This window comes from Lissotriton vulgaris, chromosome 2_1, assembly GCF_964263255.1.
Source record: "Lissotriton vulgaris chromosome 2_1, aLisVul1.2, whole genome shotgun sequence".
In the NCBI taxonomy this organism is placed as follows: Eukaryota; Metazoa; Chordata; class Amphibia; order Caudata; family Salamandridae; genus Lissotriton; species Lissotriton vulgaris.
The window spans coordinates 34,752,926-34,772,671 of record NC_141687.1 but is presented as its reverse complement, the minus strand read 5'-3'; the positions used below and the strand labels follow the sequence as shown (position 1 = coordinate 34,772,671).

The 19,746-nt window shown below is 45.7% G+C and overlaps 1 protein-coding gene across 2 annotated transcripts in view; it reads right to left on the bottom strand.

Moving 5' to 3' along the window:
- Positions 1–17,150, bottom strand: part of SPEG (striated muscle enriched protein kinase) — a 1,422,155-nt gene extending 1,405,005 nt beyond the window's left edge. For both annotated transcript variants that reach the window (XM_086954403.1, XM_086954404.1), the window contains exon 1: positions 14,999–17,150. In XM_086954403.1, coding sequence (XP_086810529.1) covers positions 14,999–15,410 — 412 coding nt within the window. In that variant the 5' untranslated portion in view covers positions 15,411–17,150. The remainder of the gene's footprint in view (positions 1–14,998) is intronic.
- Between the last annotated feature and the right edge of the window lie 2,596 nt (positions 17,151–19,746).

Below are 19,746 nucleotides of genomic sequence, written 5' to 3'. Positions count from 1 at the left end.
AAAGACACGCCTCCAAGAAGCCGGAATCCAAGAGAAGGCTCTTGACTGGACCACGTCCTTCCTCTCAGGCAGAACCCAGAGCGTCCGCCTCCCACCCTTCCGATCCTAAGCCACCGACATCATCTGCGGCATTCCCCAGGGCTCATCCCTCAGCCCAACGCTGTTCAACGACTACATGGCCCCCCTCGCACAAGTGGCCCGCCATCATGACCTCAACATCCTCACCTACGACGACTACAACGCATCCAAAACGCCTCCGCCCAACTGATCGTCAACGTCCTCCGCCGCAGCCACATCACCCCCCACCTGAGAGACCTACACTGGCTCCCCATCGACAAGAGGATCACCTTCAAGCTCCTCACCCATGCACACAAAGCACTCCACAACGCCGGACCAGCCTACCTGAACAGCAGTCTCAGCTTCCACACCCCCACCCGCCAGCTCCGCTCTACCAGCCTCGCCCTCGTCACTGTCCCCCGCATCCAACGAACGACCTCCGGCGGCAGATCCTTCTCCTACCTCGCCACCAAGACCTGGAACACCCTCCCTACCCACATACGGCAGACCCAAGACCTACTTGCCTTCAAAAGACTCCTCAAGACCTGGCTCTTCGAGCAGTAGCAGCACCCCACCTCCCCTCAGCGTCTTGGGACCCTCAAAGGTAAGTAGTGCGCTTTACAAGTACTCTGATTGAAAGCCTAGCACATATCACCCCTGTGAATGAGCCTGCATTCCCCCCTTCCATTGGCGTATTTCAGCTCACAGAGCATTACATTAGAAGAATACTGAATGCGAGATTACTTGAACAATCTTATAATAACACTGGACGTAATTTACATAGTTGCAGGATTGACCAATCTTTCATAGGTTTAGGGTTAGTCCAACAGTTTGCTGTTCCTCTGCACTTCTCCTCCCTGCTGTAGCCACTGTAGATAAGTACTGACTAGTTTGGGACCATTTTAATGGAGGAGGAAGGGATTTTTGCACCCACTTTCCCACAAAAATCAATTTCCAGCAGGACAGCTGTATGTAGGACTTGGACGAAGGGTCAACCTAACTAAAGGTTGTGGCTATTGGCATGGCAACTGAAAAATGTATTCACAATGCGGATAAGAAACAGAATGTAGATAGGATTCCTGTCCAAGCCCCACAAACCTTGTCAAATGACTACAAAAGAACTAAGCCCAGCAACGGCCTCTGATTGGCAGGAGGCTCTCTGGCTGGATTCACACATTCAATGAACATTATAGAATGATTCCAACACCATAGACACCAGCATGACTATGCAGCATGGGGAAGGCAGTTTCCACGGTACTCGACAACACTTCTAAAAACTTACAGCAAAATCCACTTAGTATTCAATGGACATCACCAAACGTTTGGGTGCAACTGTGAGTTTGAGTAGCTGGTTGGTCTGGACCCAACTGCCACCGTTTCAGAATATTTATTGGCTGTATGATCCAGAAATCTGATTTCACTATTCGATAGCGAGAAGCCCTGTACATCCGTTCAGAAAAAAGCAACATAGACCCCAAGATCATGACCAATGAGCACACCGCTCTATCTATCTTACTAGCAAGAGAACAAAAAGCAGTGGATTATCTCATTGCCATGTGATCATGAGAAGATTTTAGGAGACTATGTGGAGGACCATTAATGAAGACACAGGCTGCATGAGAAATAATTCATATGGTGCGAACATAGCTGAAAAATCAGTAAAGCACTACACAGGGTCTAATGCAAAGATAAAGCCAACAAGTGACTAGGGGCCAGATGTAGGAGCCCTAATACCGGTCGGTAACGGCCGAATTCGGCCGTTACCGACCTGTATTAGGGTTTTCAGAGGTAGGGGGCCTATATTTTACTGATTCTGTAAATTTATCGAATCGGTAAATTTGCGGAATCGGTAAAATACTGAACCGGTATATTTACCGATTCGGAAAATCCACATGTAGGTGGCACTTAAGAGTGCCACAGGCCCTTAACTCCATGGCTGCTAAGGCAATTCCCCTCCTGTGCTGGGAAATTGCTATATTCATTGTTTTATGACGAGCTGGGCTCGTCATCAGTGTATGAGGAGGCTACACCATGACGAGCCCAGCTCGTCATGAGTGTGGAAGGGGTTAAGAATCGGTATTTTACCACCCAATCCTATTGGGTGGTAAAATACCTAATTCAGGTGTGCATGCACATCTGTGCATGCACACCTGTGCAATGTGACACACAGACATGCCCTTAGGGCATGTCTGTGTGCCACATGGCACACAAGTCCGGAATTGGGGTGCTAGAGGGTGTCAAAGTGACACCCCCTGCACCCTTGCAGGATTCTGTATTTACCGAATCGGTAAGTACCGAATCTGTATTTCCCATTGATTCCTATGGGCTTCAAGGCCCATAGGAATCAATGGGAAATACAGATTCGGTATTTACCGATTCGGTAAATACCGACTCTTACAGAATCGGTAATTTTTTACCTACATCTGCCTCCTTCCAATTTACCGACTCTTAAATACCGAATCCGTATGAGTCGGTATTTAAGAGTCAGTAAATAGGATTTACCTACATCTGGCCCTTTATCAGTAGCTAGATTCTAAGAGAGGAAGTGGACTATTCGATGTGATGCAGTGTTTGCTAAAGAGATTTATCTTTAGCTCCTGCCTATACTGAAGCAGTGTTGGAGCGGTCCTGTTGGATACAGCGATGTGGTTCCAGATCCTGACAGAGAATAAATGAATGGATAAAGCCTTCTGTTTTTTTTTTTTTTTTTTTGTTCTGCACTCTTTTTTCTCCAGACTGATGGTATCCTGTCTCGTGATGTGCCAGCAGAGTAAATTAAAAATCATGAAGAGCTCCTGTTGGGGACAAATGCTGCAAAGGCTCTGCAGTGAAACATATTGGGAGAACCAGAATGCTGAAATGCGGATCAGGATGGTACACATTGATTATGCCATGAACATTCAACAAAAAATTAATTTAAATGCAATATGTTTTAAAGGCACTTCTAAATAAGATCTATTTAGTGATTGCAATTATCAGCAGGCAGACAGACATTTGTGACTCCCGGCTGATAAAAGCTACTCTGCTGAAAAATGCTCATCACAAATCCTACAGCAAACAAATGATGACCGGAATGCTGACAATGCAACCATTCTCCCCCAGTCAAAAGATCTGGGTTAAATCCATTGTTCCTTTGCTCACTACGCCACACCAGTGAATGTTTCTTTGATAAACAACAATTTTTTTTAAGCTCGCATGAGCTAAAAATCACAAGTGTGTGAAGTTTTTTTAAATGTGTTTAAACAATAGCGGTGTTCTCTTTTCAGTGAACCGCAATAGCAACAGTGCGCAGAGGTTAAGTGTTCCTCACACTTAAGATAAGGTCTTCAAGTTTAGGCACGGTTAGGACAAACGTGCCACCTCGGCAGCACGCTTGTATAAAGAAAGATAAAAATCCTAAAGCAAGTTAAGGCTTTATATTGAAAAATACGAGTGCTCCTCTCATCCTTGATACATCCTGGGCTCACTGTGCCACTGGCTGAAGAGGGGGGAAAACAAAACCGGTCCTAGGATGCTTGTTTCCGGTCCAGGGAGTGCCTGGCTTGTCAATTCGGGCTGGACTGTTGCCATGAAGCACAGGGTCAGACTGATTTGCATATGGCCAGGTCTAAACTGGGGTGGCATGGTGAGCAAAAGAATGATGGATTTAATCCAGATCTCTTCACTGGGCGTGAATGTTTTGATTTTCTCTGCATTCCGTCTATCAATTATGTGTCTTTTGCATCACAAATCCTACGTCGAGTAATAACACCGTTTTTAAATACTGCACTATAAAATAATGACTATAAGTTATTTGCCTCCCCTATATGACCATCCCTTTCCCTATCCTTTGTAGTGCCAGAGAGTACCACTTTCTTGTGCTGTGCTCCTGCCTAGCACTGCTGATCTTAGGAAATACACTCTCTCCGGGACTGCACATCCACCTGTGAGCGCTACTGAGTCGTCTTATATGTCCACAGTTGTCAGCATTACATGTTCCATTACCAGGACAAGTCCATGCAGTCGCTATGCCCTCCAGCTGCTTTCAGCAACCAAAACTATCAACCTGGCAACAAACTGTGTCCTGACGTGAGACAAAGGACATAGATGTACCAGTATGTGTCGAGCGTTGTTCCCAATAATCTGGCATATTTGGCCTTTACTTTATTTTGGTTAACACACAATTACGACCGTAGGTTTTAAGAGAGCATTATTAAAACAAAATTCAACTTAACATCAATACACGTGGTATATATTTGTTCCAAAAGATTGTATATATTTTCTTCCATAAGAAATAACACTGATTGTACAATATAATGGTTACTTATTATCCCAGGATTACCTATATTTGATGTTCTACCCAATACGTCCCTCCAAGAATCAGCCTAGAATGTTCCATCTCACGACCCGTGATAATTAAAGCTTAAAAAGGAGGTATTTTAGCCAGCATGTATCATTAACTGCTTCCTGTGCCTCGAGGGGAAGTGGCAATACTTTTTGCTAGATTGAACAATTACCATTTAGTACAATAGCCTCAGGAGGTCTGGTGCGAAACCAATAAATATGAATAACTGTGTTGTAGGTCTTTCTGTCCTACATTCGAGCCAACGAGCCAGTTAGCACATAGAACCAAAATAGTGATGATAGTCTCTTAATAAACTTGAACCAACAAGACATAATCAGAAAAGGGATGGAGGGAAGGTGAGAGGAATGGATGGAAGAAGAGGAGAGCCACAGTGTAATGAACAGGAAGAGGAAGGAGGAAGGAAGTGGGGTAGGGGAAGACAATGGGGAAAGGTTGTGAGCAGAAGGAAAGTGACAAGAAAAAAGAGATACGGGGTAGACCACTAAGGGATCAGAAGAGTGGGAATAAAGCATAAAGAAGTATGTAGGAACCATAATAGGGTGAGAAAACAAGTATATAAGGTAAGCAATCATGAGAGGACAGAGGACGGCAATAGAGGGAAGGGCGGAGAGCAGGATGGAGGAGATGGGAACGAGGGAAGAACAGATGGAAATCCGAGAAGAGGAAGCTTAAGTATAGAGAGGCCAGAATATAGTATAATGAGAGTAATGGGTGAAAGGCCTCGCAATTACTCTACATCACAGACAGTAGGATGGATGCAGCCTAAAATGATGAGTCTTTAGGATTCAGCGGAACAGCTGCAGTATGGGTTTGGTCCAAATTTCCACAGGGAGTTAATTCCACAAGAGGGAGGCAACTGTGGAGAAAGACTGATGTAATGCTGAGACCTTCTGAAGGTAGGGATTTTTCAGAAGAAAGATGGCTTTGTTACTGAGGAAGATCGAGCCGCCCGGGATCTTGAGTAACTTTGGCCATGTTAGGTGGTGATACTAAGTAGACTTCTTGGGAAGTTAGGCACCCCATTTTAAATGGAATTCTATGCTTGATGGGAAGCCACTGAAAGATCGATCGATGAGGATTAGGCTGATGTAGTCAAACGTCTTAGAAGAAGAGGCTGGTTGTAGCATGTAGGACAGCTTTAGGGCAAAAAGAGCAAAATAGGAGGCCCCTATCAGGACAGCATTGCTGAAGTCAAGTTGAGAGATAATTTATAAGTGGGCTGTCAATTTAAGAACATTTGGAATTCGGAGCAGTTCCTTTTTCATGAACTGAAATCAGGAATTGAATGTTTGCATGTTACATCATACATAGATAGTGAAGGCTCCAGCATAATTCCTGAAGATGGGACAGTAAAATAGAGTGAAGAAGACAAGTCAGCCATGTTTAGTTATTTCAATTGGTCAGGGCTAAAGGACTTTTTGTACTTAGGATACAAACATGTAAATTCTGTCCCTTTTAAGAGTGAGGAAATTCTCTTTCAGCTAGGTATAAGTGTATAAAGATGACCATTCTTTGAGTATGTCTGGAAAGGTTGAAGTTTTCTAGTAACTTTACGTGTCAACTACATTTTGGTTGATTGTAACACTAGGTTCTTATCAAATTTCAGTTAAAGGTTTACCGTGCAAGCTAAAGAGAGACAAGGCTAGAATGGAGTCTTGTGGAAACTCTTAAATGACTGCAGCTGTATCAGAAACCATGCCTCTCATCGTGACAATTTGAGAACAATTTGGGGGAAGAAGTAGATCTAGTTGAGGACAATGTCCTTAAATACAAAGCCGTATTCCAGGAGGGAAAGTATTCAACAAGAGTATGTGAGACCAAGCGAAACAAGGAAACCAGTTACCATCACCAAGTATTCAATGGATATCATTAGGTATTTTTAGTGATGCAACTTTAATTCCAAAATAATTACCCCGACTGGTGTACTGTGAGAAGGTTTTAGGCATTGATGTACTGAGTGAATTGAAGGGAGACACATTTTTTTTCAACAGTTTTGTCTAGCTAGGGTAGGTTGGAGATGCTGCTTATTTTGCACCTAAATGTGATTTGAGCCCTTCCACGTTTTTGCAAGTTAACGTGTTGTCAAATAAATGTAAAGTCATACTGATGCACATGAGAGAGCGCAAATCAAGTAAAATGTAGAAGTGCACCATATTTACAAGCACGTTGCACAAGTCTAGTTAAAGGAACATATAAGAGTGTCGAATGTATAGAGTGCATACATATAAGAGTGTTTAATTAATACAGAGTGCATATATCAGTGTGAAAAGCTAATGTAGTAATGTTTAGAGATGTTAGAATGATATTAAATTCCATGTTATGTGGCTGTTGCAGAGGAGAATGTAATGCTGCCAAACGTAGAAATGTGTAGGCCTCATGGCAGTTCACTGAGAAAGAAAACGTGCCTTTACAATTTCACATGATATGGATTACTGTTGTTATAATTCAAAGTATTATTGATCATAGACTGAAAATATATGTTTTATAGAAGTGTTTCCTATAACCAGAGTGTGTAATAAGTTAGAATACTGTTTAGGCTGAGAAATAAAGGTTCATAGAGTGCACAGGCCTGTTTCATGTAATTCTAGTAGGCCTGGAGAGATAAGGTCGTTTCTCGTGTTAAGCATAAATTGTGGACCATGCTCAAAGGTTTACAACTTGTGAGATAAGCTGGAGGCCGGAATTTGGGGCCCACTTCATGGGTGTCTGTTTGCAGGTGCGAGGGGGTTCCAATCAAGAGAGTGATGAATAGAGCTCTGTTCTGGGAGACAGGCACAAGCCTGGAGGAGGCTTCAGGAATTTCCTGGGGGGTACCGTCTTGCCGGAGAAAAGCCTGAGAAGCAAGGTCAATGCTAACAAGGAGCCCAGAGGAGTATCAGCATGGAAAAAGCCAGAACCGACACCACGTGAGAGGTGTACGTGAGGGGCGTCCCTGAAGGGCGTTTCAACTGTAATTGTGATTTTGTATTAGGGACAGCACCCTTGGGTGGAGTTAGAGCAGATGGCCTGAGGAACCTTAGAGTGCGGATGGGTAGGCGGAGAGGGCATAACTGCGATGCACAGATTTACAACAAAGACTATGGGAAAGTGAGTGATCTTCTTTGGAAGTCACCACGGCTGACACCTTTTTAGGTTAAGATCCTGCTAAGTAGGGATGTCACTTAGTCTAGTGTAGGGACAGTCTAATCTGGATTTTTCTTCCTTTTGTAAATGACGCTCAAGTTACAACTTGTGTCTATTCTTGCAAACTTGCTGATCTTTGAATTAGTCTTGGTGATATTCTTCTGTCGCCTAAGAGCATTTAGAGAATTCATGTTTGTATTGATGCCAGTGTATCTTTTGAACCTTATATTGAGATGTTTGTATCTCCAGTTATCTTTGGCTTTATAATAAAACTTTAAAACTTATTCGTGGTAAGTGGTTCTTCAGAGTTGTGTAAAGTCTTGAGCTGATTAACCTAGTAGTGGATTGCTTTTTACTCTATGACAGGTAACAAAGGTTCAGTCGACCTGAGTGGGATCTAGATCTATAGTGATCTGATAAGAGATCAAAAATCCCACCGTAACACACACCTTTTAAACCTATTGTGATATCTTACTACCACATTTTCTCTATACACCGAGTAATTTAAAACTTAAATGTGATACACTCTCCTGAGTATTTTGGAACAATGGCCACCTTAAACCTACATGTTTTTGTGCACCTAACTGTGATTTGTAATCCTATCTGTGGTTTTGTAACTAAACTTTTACAGACTATCCAGTTGATAATGCACTAAGGCATTTCTTAATTTGAGCCTGTGGTTTCCAGTGCTCAGCACCAGCACTTAACCATCAACACTGGCACTTTTCATTAGCACCTGTTAAGGACACACTCCTTTCGGGGGAGATTAAGCGATTTGCACAGAATCACAGAATGTTGAGCTAATGCCAAGACTCGAACCTGGTTCCCCAGCTCCAAAGCCTGCAACTTTGGTCATTACACTACAACCCCTCCCTACTTTCATGGTTAGTAGTTGGCTCTGTTTTTGGCGGCGCTAAGAGGAGTAATGGGCTGGTGCAAGCTGCCGCATAACGAGAGCCCTGGAACTTATGTTTTTACAAATTAATCACTGCACTAAGGGTGCTTTGCCACCATCAAATTGTTTTCTCCTAAACAAGTTTTTGCACCTAAATTCTTTTTGCATCTAAAAGTATTTCCACTAAGCTGCTGGTGTTGCACTAAGGGCAATGTTGCACCTATATTTAATTTTGCATCCATTAGAGACCATGTACCTAAAAGCGATAATGAACCTAAATATGATTTTTGCTCCTACAAACATTATTACACTACCTACATGTGATTTTGCATCCAAAAGGGACCATGAACCTAAAAGTACTTATGCACCTAAATATGTTTTTTGCTCCTGCAAATGTTCTTACAATACTTTTAATGTTGTGCAATGGGCACATTTTCACCTAAGTGTGTTCATGCTCCTAAACCTTTCGTGTACACCAAAAGCTGATTCCACATTCCCGTTGATGATGTAACACCTGTGATTTTGCTCCTAAATGTGTTTTTCTTCCTAAATGTCATTTCTACTCCTCGAAGTGTTTCCACACTCCTACTGACCTTATGTAAAGTGGTATTTCACACCATAATGTAATTTTACGATATATTTCCTGAGTGCTCCAAATTCACCGGTCGGATAATCTGGTCAGTAAAACCACTTTCGGCATGAGCTATGAATGCCACCCAGCCTACACTCAAGCCCCATCTGACAGCACAGGAGAGGCAGATAATGCTTCCCGCTGCCAGGTCACATTATGCTCTGCCCACTTCCACCTTCTTCACCCCAGCTCTCCCTAACCCTCTCTCATTTGCCACCTGCTCAGAGTTAGAACACCTGCATGAGGTGATATAAAATCTGCAAACCACACTCTCCAGCAGACTGCAACAAGTCTCTCCTCCCATGGACTGCTAGCCTAACCCTATTTACACCTGTTTTTGAAAAGTCCAAAACACACACATCAATTCCAATGCTTCAAGTACATTTAGTCTAATTCACGTAACATACCCACATACTCTCTTGATATAGATTACATAACACCTCCTAATACCACACTCTCCAAAGAACGACACTTAAACGTATCCACTATAAATCTGCCAAAGAAGGGGTCATACAATGACCTCCATTCAACATAGTGAAACACCTCGAACACTGCAAAGCCAGCCCCTGAAGCTTAGGTATGCCATCTCTGATGCAGCCTCCGTATCTACCCCAATAACACAGCAAAGCCAGCCCCTGAAGCTTAGGAATGCCATCTCTGATGCAGCCTCCGTATCTGCCCCAATAAACAATAAAGCTCTCCTGCAACCTGTATCTCTTTGTGAAATAGACTAAATCTAGTATGGGTTTATACAAAACACATAATTAAAGCAAACCTATTGTAGGATTACAACCGTGTTATTTGTTTTTTTGTTTTCCTTATTATTTATTATTTCCTTTTTCATAACATTTATATCAGCATTGCTTGATTCTTTTTTAAAAGAAGTACAGTTATATTTTGTAAACCAATATATTTTTTTAATAAACATTATTATTTTTAAAACACAAATATTCTAAACCTGCACACTCTAAATACAGTACAATACTCTGGACCCCTAGGTAAAATTGAATATACAACATTAAACAATTGACAATCTCACTCATTTATTCAAATCAAACAAGCACGACCCCAAGCACTCATACACATCTGGGTGTGAGGGAGAGACAAAGATATTTCAGGTCTCCAAGACCAAGTACATGACCGTGTAAAACAAGGTCTATACAAATAAGGTTGACAAACGTTTCGGTGGGGTGAAACACAATGTAAACCACCTTCTTCAGGACCATTCCCCAAACAGTATGGACTCTCACACAAGCAAGAATAACTGCCCCACCCAAGACTGTCAGTGTCACCTTGATGTTACTGTACTCATACAAACCTGGTCCTGCTTATTCTCCAAGCAACTGTCTTACCACTAAGATATAATATCATCTAGATAGATCAGGAAAACTGATGCGGTGGGGATTGCCTTTCTCCATGAGGAGACCCTTAAACGCAAACTGATAAATCAATCAACTCCTTAGTAAAAATCACTAACTGTGGAGATTAGAAACACAGCACCTAAACCACTAAACATCTTGTACTGCACAACCAGAAGCAAAGATTCATTTATTGATAGTTGAGTATAGCAGCGGTCAGATCGCCGCATCTTGTAATCAGATTTTCCTGGGAATATATAGAAAGGCACCTATAAGTCACTTCTCACATCATTGCACCCTCCTGACCCTAAGTAATCAGATAAGCTAGATCTGATTTGATAGTATCTCTATTACTCACAATTTAGATTTGTCTGAATCCTTTTTAATTTCTTTGAAAATTCAGGCATAAAACCATGCTAACCAGTGAATAAAATGGTCAAATCTAGAAACCTCAAACTACCTGATAAAAAGCAGTGGCACATTCAGTATGCTAACACATGCACACCTAAGAATGCAAACATGGACACATGTCCAGTTTTTTCATCTCCTGCTGTGTAGTGCTCTTTTTCAACAAAAGGCTGCAGTTGATGTCCCTTACAACAAAGTACTTTTGATTAAGCTGCTTCAGGTATCTGCGTAGACGTGGCCCTGCTAAACTTGAAGATTTTCAGTCAGTAGTTAGCAGGCGTTCTCCAGGCTACGTCTATCACCATTGCTCTGATGCTCACAAAAGTCACCTGTCATTTTAGTGAGGATGTGGAGTTTATGGTTGCCTGCATAACCCCTGTACACAAATAATATGTACTGAGCAACCTTTAAATGCTTTATGTGTGTCAAGTCGTTTTCTTATAGTTTCCTCCCTCTGTTGTGTTTGTGCTGATTAATCCGGGCACGCATTCGAGGGACTTCCACTGAAGTTTCTGCCTGTGGCCACCTGGTCCCTGCACGGCCCCCCTGCATGATATACCGTGATCCCCTAGCCACAAAGGTGGCAACAGGGTTTCAATACTAGCATGTTCAGTTCTCCACCTGGACCGATATTCGCATAACTGAAGTGCTGGCTAGCACCACCTTTACTCGATCCTTATATTTTTTGACAAATATGGCCTGCATGTTGTGATCAAGCACTGCTCCTCTTTCTGTTTGATTAGAAATGGTTTTTAGCCTTATTGCAAGAGCTGGGGTTTTTAATCAGCCCTTCATAGATAACTAAATGTTTTGCGAACTGAACTGCAGCAGAAGTCAAACTTTACGACTGGTCCTGGCAGAAGGATTCCAGCTGACCCTGACTTCGCCATTCTGGGGCTGAAGCAACTTTAAGTAACACTTAGAAAGAACAATAAGTAGCCCCAGGAAAATGTCTAAAGGAGAATTTCTACAGCCCTCCACCCCCTGTCTAGCCATCGGAGAATGCATATGATGGACCCACAGCTGATACAGCAATTGCTGAGTCCTACAGCCCCAGTAGACCTCTGCGATCCACTGATCGACGTCTGCTCTAGGTCCCCAGGATTAAGAAAGCCAGGAGAGCTGGCGTTCCTTCGCTTGTTTAGCACCCATATTCTGAAACGCCCATGCGTCTGAGTTGAGAAAGAACAAGGCCGAACTGAGTTTTATGAAACACCTGAAGACATTCCTTTTTAATTCGTTTTTTCCAGTGTGTATTGGGACTCTGCGACCGGTATGTGTCAAGTGCTGGGAAGTCCATGGGGTAGCCATGCGCTCTAGAAATACCTAGAACAGAATAGAATACAGTCATTCAGAAATCGGTGGGAGCTCCCGAGGGCCATGCTAGCAGGCTGTGCACATACACAAAAATATGATGACTCACTAAAGATCTGTTCTATTCAAATTTGAGAATAGAGTGGTGAATATGCGAAAAATCTTTCTTTTAATGACCGAGAACCCTCACTCACCCGAAGGTGACATGCTTCATCACTGCACTCCCTCCACACATTGGGCCCGCAAGGTCACATACACAAATAGCCCGTATTTTTCGTATCTCAGGGACTTCTGAGTTCAAGGCTCCCTGTGGTCTGAGTTGTAAGACAGGAAGTGTTGACTTTCGCTCTGTTTCTTGAAAAAAATTCTTAGAACCGTATTCATTATTCTTCACTTAATCTGCACACCACCAAACTGCCACCAATATCGTGCTAAGTTTTTAGGACATGCACCATTTGTCATTCCTGGATTCACCAGGCAGCTGACAACTCGGACTACACAACTCCTCAACAGAGCCAAGACACAAGCATTCCCTCGTAAAGGCAAAGTATCCCATGTTGCCCTCCACAACTATAAACATTAGTGCACAAGCGCCGCTCCTAACGCTTGACGCCTTTGATGGGGCTTCCATCTTGCAGACACCTCCCTCGGAAAGATCTTCGCTCTCGATAACCATCTACTGCTACTTTTCTCCTCGGGGACTTCCTTTCACTTCTCCCACAGATCATGGGCACCGAGCTAAATGGTGCCTGAGGTACAGGAAGACAAGGCTGCTTCAATAGTGCCAGCCAGGTGCAAGCTGCCTGCATTGGCAGTTCATGTCACTCATTTCTGGGGCTGGCCCTCCTCACAGGAGCTTCTCGAATACAGTCATAGACACATGCCCGACCTTCCAGTTCTCTGCCTGGTGAGTTCTGCATGGTGATCAGGTTACAGGCTTTGAAAACATGCTTCACGACACAAGACCCAGTTCAATTTCCTGTTTTTGGTTCAGTCATTAGAAACAATACAATTGGAAATACTGAACCTTGAATAAAGAACAGTATTCAGTATTCCTGCTGCCCTTTTCAGAGACGGAAGGAACTAAACTGAATAGTGTTGGACTCATTTCCTGAGCTACCAGCACATCAGAAGGTGATCGTTGGTCATTAGACGTCTGTTCAGTCCAAGCTCAGGAGAAGGCATTAGTTTCAGCCACAACTTGATCAATCTGATGCCATGTGCTATGGAAGAGCCAAGAACGTTCTTAAAAATCAAACTTCAGGCTTGGAACAGGCCTGGTGCAAAGGTCTCTAAAGCCTGGATGAACTCTGGTACAGTATCAACAAGTCAATTCTGGGACCATCTCAAGGCCCAGATTCCCTCAAGCTTTCCGCCTTCACAAGGTGACGCAAAGGGGCACTAAGGGACAGGTTTGTAGTTCCTTTCCAGGGCAAAGTGCAGTTTTGGGTGGAAAGGTGCCCTTTTATCAGTGCAAAAAGCACGTTGCGCTGCTGTGCTTTGCGCTGCATTAATGGGACGTTCCTTAAGCATTACATGGGCAGATCAGCACAAATGCTTTGGTTTTGGAATCTCTTTATTTGGCATTTAATCTATCATCAGGACAGAGTCATATAATGCAGTAAGCAATGTAGGGTTCATGTGTAATCCACGATGCTCTACATCAATAGACACAAGAGCAGAAGTACAACACACACCGTGCAAATTATACAGCAAAGATAAAGAACTAAGGTGCCACACATCTGCCAGAGTACCCATTGTTTGACACAAATCCTGCTCTACTAACATATCCAAACTGGGCTTTGCATCAAAAAAGTGCCTCGTCTGGAAGCAGGAGTAAAGAAGGGGAAATGTGTTCTTGGCCAACCTCTGATAGCCTCGCACCCCCCTGTGTGAAAAGTGGAAGGGTCTCTAAAGGGGTTTTTACAACAGAACGATGACCCTAAAAGGTCAGTACGGTCAGGGTAGAGAAAGTGAAGTGTCAAGATACTCTCTGAAATTCCAGGAGGGCTGGGTGAATCATTCGTGTTAGAGGCACCAGCCTATTAGGAAATGTCAAAATGTTCCCACGGAGTAATGTGGCAAACATGGCTGACTAGTGTTCATGAAATAGGCAGCATGTGTGTACACCTTTACCATGAAACACCTGTGCTCTCGACATACTGTTTACACTCGAGTCATCGCTCCTGCTTCACCGCACGTAATCTCAAATGGATCAGGTGACTGAGGCCGGGTTAATGAGGCCTATGATTTTTGTATGTATTGTATAACCCTCCTGCGTGCAAGCGCTTATTGAATGGCCACGTTGTCCTTGTAGTGGACAAGGTGCAGTAGGAGTGCAAAAGGCTAGTCCCCCGACACAACACTTGCTCCTCGACACACTTTCATCAGGTCGCCATCATCCAGATTTGCCTGTGTACTCACTTGCCGACTTACTCAGAAACCATAGAGCACCCTGACGTAAAGGTCTACCTCTGACCTCTCCATGACCCTGCCACTCATGCACTATTATTATATGGTATACTAATATGGGTATCCAACTGTCTGATATAATAGTTGAATGTTTCAGAACGGAATCGGTTCCGCTGGAATATACTGAGAATCTCCTTGGTTAGTCAACAGATACGGTACACAAACAGACCCCGTCTCAAATACCAGTTGGAACTGAACCTACAGAAAGGAAAAGACCAGAAATGTCGAAAACAACTGTCAACCACATGTGATGAAAAGATTGTAATCTATTAAACAAATGCCCTCTCTCCAGGGGATGAGGAATCTCCCTGACTCAGAGACCAGAACACAGATACAGGCTCCTTCAAAGTAGCCAGCCCTCCATTAGTGCTCGATACCAGCAGGTGTCCTCTTACCTTCCAGCTCAATGATGGCTAGGACAGCGCGCGTCATGGCCTCTCCATACTCATTCTGTGCCACACAGGTGTACACTCCAGCATCCTCCATCTTACTCTCGCGGATCCATAGTGTGCCATATTCCTGCCCATGGAGCTGGATGGGCTCATCGTTCCGGTACCAGCTAAGGGTGGGAGTGGGGCACCCAGTCACCACCACTTTGAGCCTGATGTCGCAGCCAGTCCCAATGGCTGCATTCTTTAGCTTCCTTGTGAACTGAGGAGGCAGGCAGGTGGTACCATCTGGCACCACTTGGTCGTTGGTCACTCTGGCACGTTTAGGAGCCAGGCTAGGGCTTGGAGGTGCTGACCTGGGTCTCCCCGTTCCAGCTTCCCCTTTCGATAGAGTCATTCGCACTTGAGCTCGGTGCATATTTCTCCTGGATGAAAATTAATCTAAGTATCCTTGAAAGATATCCCGAGATGGTTGTGATGTACTACTGAGAGGAAATCGAAGAGGTGCTTATGTCCATGTAGAACTGGATGTTATACGTAGAGTCCCAGGTGTTATTTCACAGTGTGTCCTTGTTCCGCTTGTGGTCTAGTGTGTAATATTCCAGCACGGTCTGGTTCACTTCAAAGTTTTGGATCTTTTCTTTCGGTGGAGCCTTAATCTGCTTGTCTTGGATGTAACCTCCCAGCGCAACCTGTCGATAACTGATTGTTTGTATGAGGGGGCTTGAAGGCTGTCCTGGAACTATGAGAATAAAGAGGAGGTAGGAAAATCTTGTTGTCTTGGATATTATCCTCTGGTTTGGCCAGGTGCCGCTTGTAGTCTTGGATATTATCCTCTGGCGTGGCCTGGGTTGCTTGTAGCTTTGGATGTTATCCTCTGGCCCAGCCTGCTGCTATAGCTTGTAGCCTTGGATATGTTCTCACAGTCCAGCCTGGTTCAGCGTTTAGTCTTGGATATTATCCTCTGGCGTGGCCTGGTTCAGCGTTTAGTCTTGGATATTATCCTCTGGCGTGGCCTGGTTCAGCGTTTAGTCTTGGATATTATCCTCTGGCGTGGCCTGGTTCAGCGTTTAGTCTGGGATATTATCCTCTGGCGTGGCCTGGTTCAGCGTTTAGTCTTGGATATTATCCTCTGGCGTGGCCTGGTTCAGCGTTTAGTCTTGGATATTATCCTCTGGCGTGGCCTGGTTCAGCGTTTAGTCTGGGATATTATCCTCTGGCGTGGCCTGGTTCAGCGTTTAGTCTTGGATATTATCCTCTGGCGTGGCCTGGTTCAGCGTTTAGTCTTGGATATTATCCTCTGACGTGGCCTGGTTCAGCGTTTAGTCTTGGATATTATCCTCTGGCGTGGCCTGGTTCAGCGTTTAGTCTTGGATATTATCCTCTGGCGTGGCCTGGTTCAGCTTGTAGCCTTGGATGTTCGGTCCACTGGCGACGTGTCCACCTTTAAGTCATGGGTGCTTTAGTTACGCGTCCAGAGGTTCTTTGGTCTGCTTAGATACTGATGCAATCTCCCGCCGATGTCTTGGATATTGTCACCTCCTGGGGCCTCGTCCAGCTCCAATGGCTGCGGTTTTACAAGTCACCAACATTCCCGTTCCCACTTTGCCAATGCACGACGGGCCTGCACGTGGAAGCCTTAGAAAGAATCGCCCAGTGCTCTCTCTCCGGCCTGCACCCCCGCACAGCCCCTCAGCCGCACCTGATGATCGTTTGCTATGCTGCCTCAGTCAGCAGCACAAGTCCCGTCCCAAAATAGCCTCTTTCCGGCTGGAGCGCTCCTGGGCCGCAGGGCCGTCTTCACTCCACTGAAGGAGCCGCGGAGCTCCCCGGTGACCTGGGGCAGGAAGCCGCCTCTGAGGACCTGCGGCTGGGGTTGTGCTTGGATTACTGCTGCCCTGGGTTCTTCGGAAGCCGGCTGGATGCAGCAGGTGACCCCCCTGGGAGAGAGAGACAGAGAGAGAGAGAAGGCGCGGGTGTCTCCACGGAGCGGGGCAGGTACAGTTCAGGTCGTGGAAAGGGTGCTGGCTTTGTTGCTCAAGTCGCCTGGCCCGGGCTTGCTGTTGAGGGCATCGGTTCTGTTGCACCCAGGATACTGGAGGGGCGCTGTTCTTGGCGGTGCCCAGGGCCTAGGCTCTGCCAACTCTCTCTCTGTATCTTCTACCCTGAGATGTGCTGAACTCTCAGACCAGGCCCCGCCCCCTGCGTCCCCTCCTCCCGTCCCTCCTAAAGTGGCACAGGCAGCTGCCTCCCTTCTGATGTGTCACATTCTTTGGCCTGCAGAAGCCTCACCTCCCTCCCTGCTCAGAGAAAGGGGCGCACTCGCAGAGGTCAGCGCTGGTGTGAGAGCAGAACCAGGGAATGAGTTCTCCCCTGTCCTTTGTTCAAGGGAAGTCTTGGGGTAGCCGAGGTAACAGGGAATGAGTTATCTGTATCTTCAGCCTGTCCTATGTTCAAGGGAAGTCTTGTGGTAGCCGAGGTGCCAGGGAATGAGTTCTCTGTATCTTCAGCCTGTCCTATGTTCAAGGGAAGTCTTGGGGTAGCAGAGGTGCCAGGGAATGAGTTCTCTGTATCTTCAGCCTGTCCTATGTTCAAGGGGAGTCTTGGGGTAGTCGCGGTGCCAGGGAATGAGTTCTCCGTGTCCTCATCCTGTTCTTTGTTCAAGGGAAGTCTTGGGGTAGCAGAGGGGCCAGGGATTGAGTTCTCTGTCTCTTCATCCTGCCCTATGTTCAAGGGAAGTCTTGGGGTAGCAGAGGTGCCAGGGAATGAGTTCTCTGTATCTTCAGCCTGTCCTTTGTTCAAGGGAAGTCTTGGGGTAGCAGAGGTGCCAGGGAATGAGTTCTCTGTATCTTCAGCCTGTCCTTTGTTCAAGGGAAGTCTTGGGGTAGTCGAGGTGCCAGGGAATGAGTTCTCTGTATCTTCAGCCTGTCCTTTGTTCAAGGGAAGTCTTGGGGTAGTCGAGGTGCCAGGGAATGAGTTCTCTGTATCTTCAGCTTGTCCTTTGTTCAAGGGAAGTCTTGGGGTACTCGAGGTGCCAGGGAATGAGTTCTCTGTATCTTCAGCCTGTCCTATGTTCAAGGGAAGTCTTGGGGTAGCAGAGGGGCCAAGGAATGAGTTCCCCGTGTCCTCATCCTGTTCTATGTTCAAGGGAAGTCTTGGGGTAGCAGAGGGGCCAGGGAATGAGTTCTCTGTATCTTCAGCCTGCCCTATGTTCAAGGGAAGTCTTGGGGTAGCCGAGGGGCCAGGGAATGAGTTCTCTGTCTCTTCATCCTGTCCTGTGTTCAAGGGACGTCTTGGGGTAGCAGAGGGGCCAGGGAATGAGTTCTCTGTATCTTCAGCCTGCCCTGTGTTCAAGGGAAGTCTTGGGGTAGCAGAGGGGCCAGGGAATGAGTTCTCCGTGTCCTCATCCTGTCCTTTGTTCAAGGGAAGTCTTGGGGTAGCAGAGGGGCCAGGGAATGAGTTCTCCGTGTCCTCATCCTGTTCTTTGTTCAAGGGAAGTCTTGGGGTAGCAGAGGGGCCAGGGAATGAGTTCCCCGTGTCCTCATCCTGTTCTTTGTTCAAGGGAAGTCTTGGGGTAGCAGAGGGTCCAGGGAATGAGTTCCCCGTGTCCTCATCCTGTTCTTTGTTCAAGGGAAGTCTTGGGGTAGCAGAGGGGCCAGGGAATGAGTTCCCCGTGTCCTCATCCTGTTCTTTGTTCAAGGGAAGTCTTGGGGTAGCAGAGGGGCCAGGGAATGAGTTCTCCGTGTCCTCATCCTGTTCTTTGTTCAAGGGGAGTCTTGGGTAGCAGAGGGGCAAGGGAATGAGTTCCCCGTGTCCTCATCCTGTTCTTTGTTCAAGGGGAGTCTTGGGGTAGCAGAGGGGCCAGGGAAAGAGTTCTCCGTGTCCTCATCCTGTTCTTTGTTCAAGGGAAGTCTTGGGGTAGCAGAGGTGCCAGGGAATGAGTTCTCTGTATCTTCAGCCTGTCCTTTGTTCAAGGGAAGTCTTGGAGTAGTCAAGGTGCCAGGGAATGAGTTCTCCGTGTCCTCATCCTGTTCTTTGTTCAAGGGAAGTCTTGGGGTAGCAGAGGGGCCAGGGATTGAGTTCTCTGTCTCTAGGGAAGTCTTGGGGTAGCAGAGGTGCCAGGGATTGAGTTCTCTGTCTCTTCATCCTGCCCTATGTTCAAGGGAAGTCTTGGGGTAGCAGAGGTGCCAGGGAATGAGTTCTCTGTATCTTCAGCCTGTCCTATGTTCAAGGGAAGTCTTGGGGTAGCAGAGGTGCCAGGGAATGAGTTCTCTGTATCTTCAGCCTGTCCTTTGTTCAAGGGAAGTCTTGGGGTAGTCGAGGTGCCAGGGAATGAGTTCTCTGTATCTTCAGCCTGTCCTTTGTTCAAGGGAAGTCTTGGGGTAGTCGAGGTGCCAGGGAATGAGTTCTCTGTATCTTCAGCCTGTCCTTTGTTCAAGGGAAGTCTTGGGGTACTCGAGGTGCCAGGGAATGAGTTCTCTGTATCTTCAGCCTGTCCTTTGTTCAAGGGAAGTCTTGGGGTACTCGAGGTGCCAGGGAATGAGTTCTCTGTATCTTCAGCCTGTCCTATGTTCAAGAGAAGTCTTGGGGTAGCAGAGGGGCCAAGGAATGAGTTCCCCGTGTCCTCATCCTGTTCTATGTTCAAGGGAAGTCTTGGGGTAGCAGAAGGGCCAGGGAATGAGTTCTCTGTATCTTCAGCCTGCCCTATGTTCAAGGGAAGTCTTGGGGTAGCCGAGGGGCTAGGGAATGAGTTC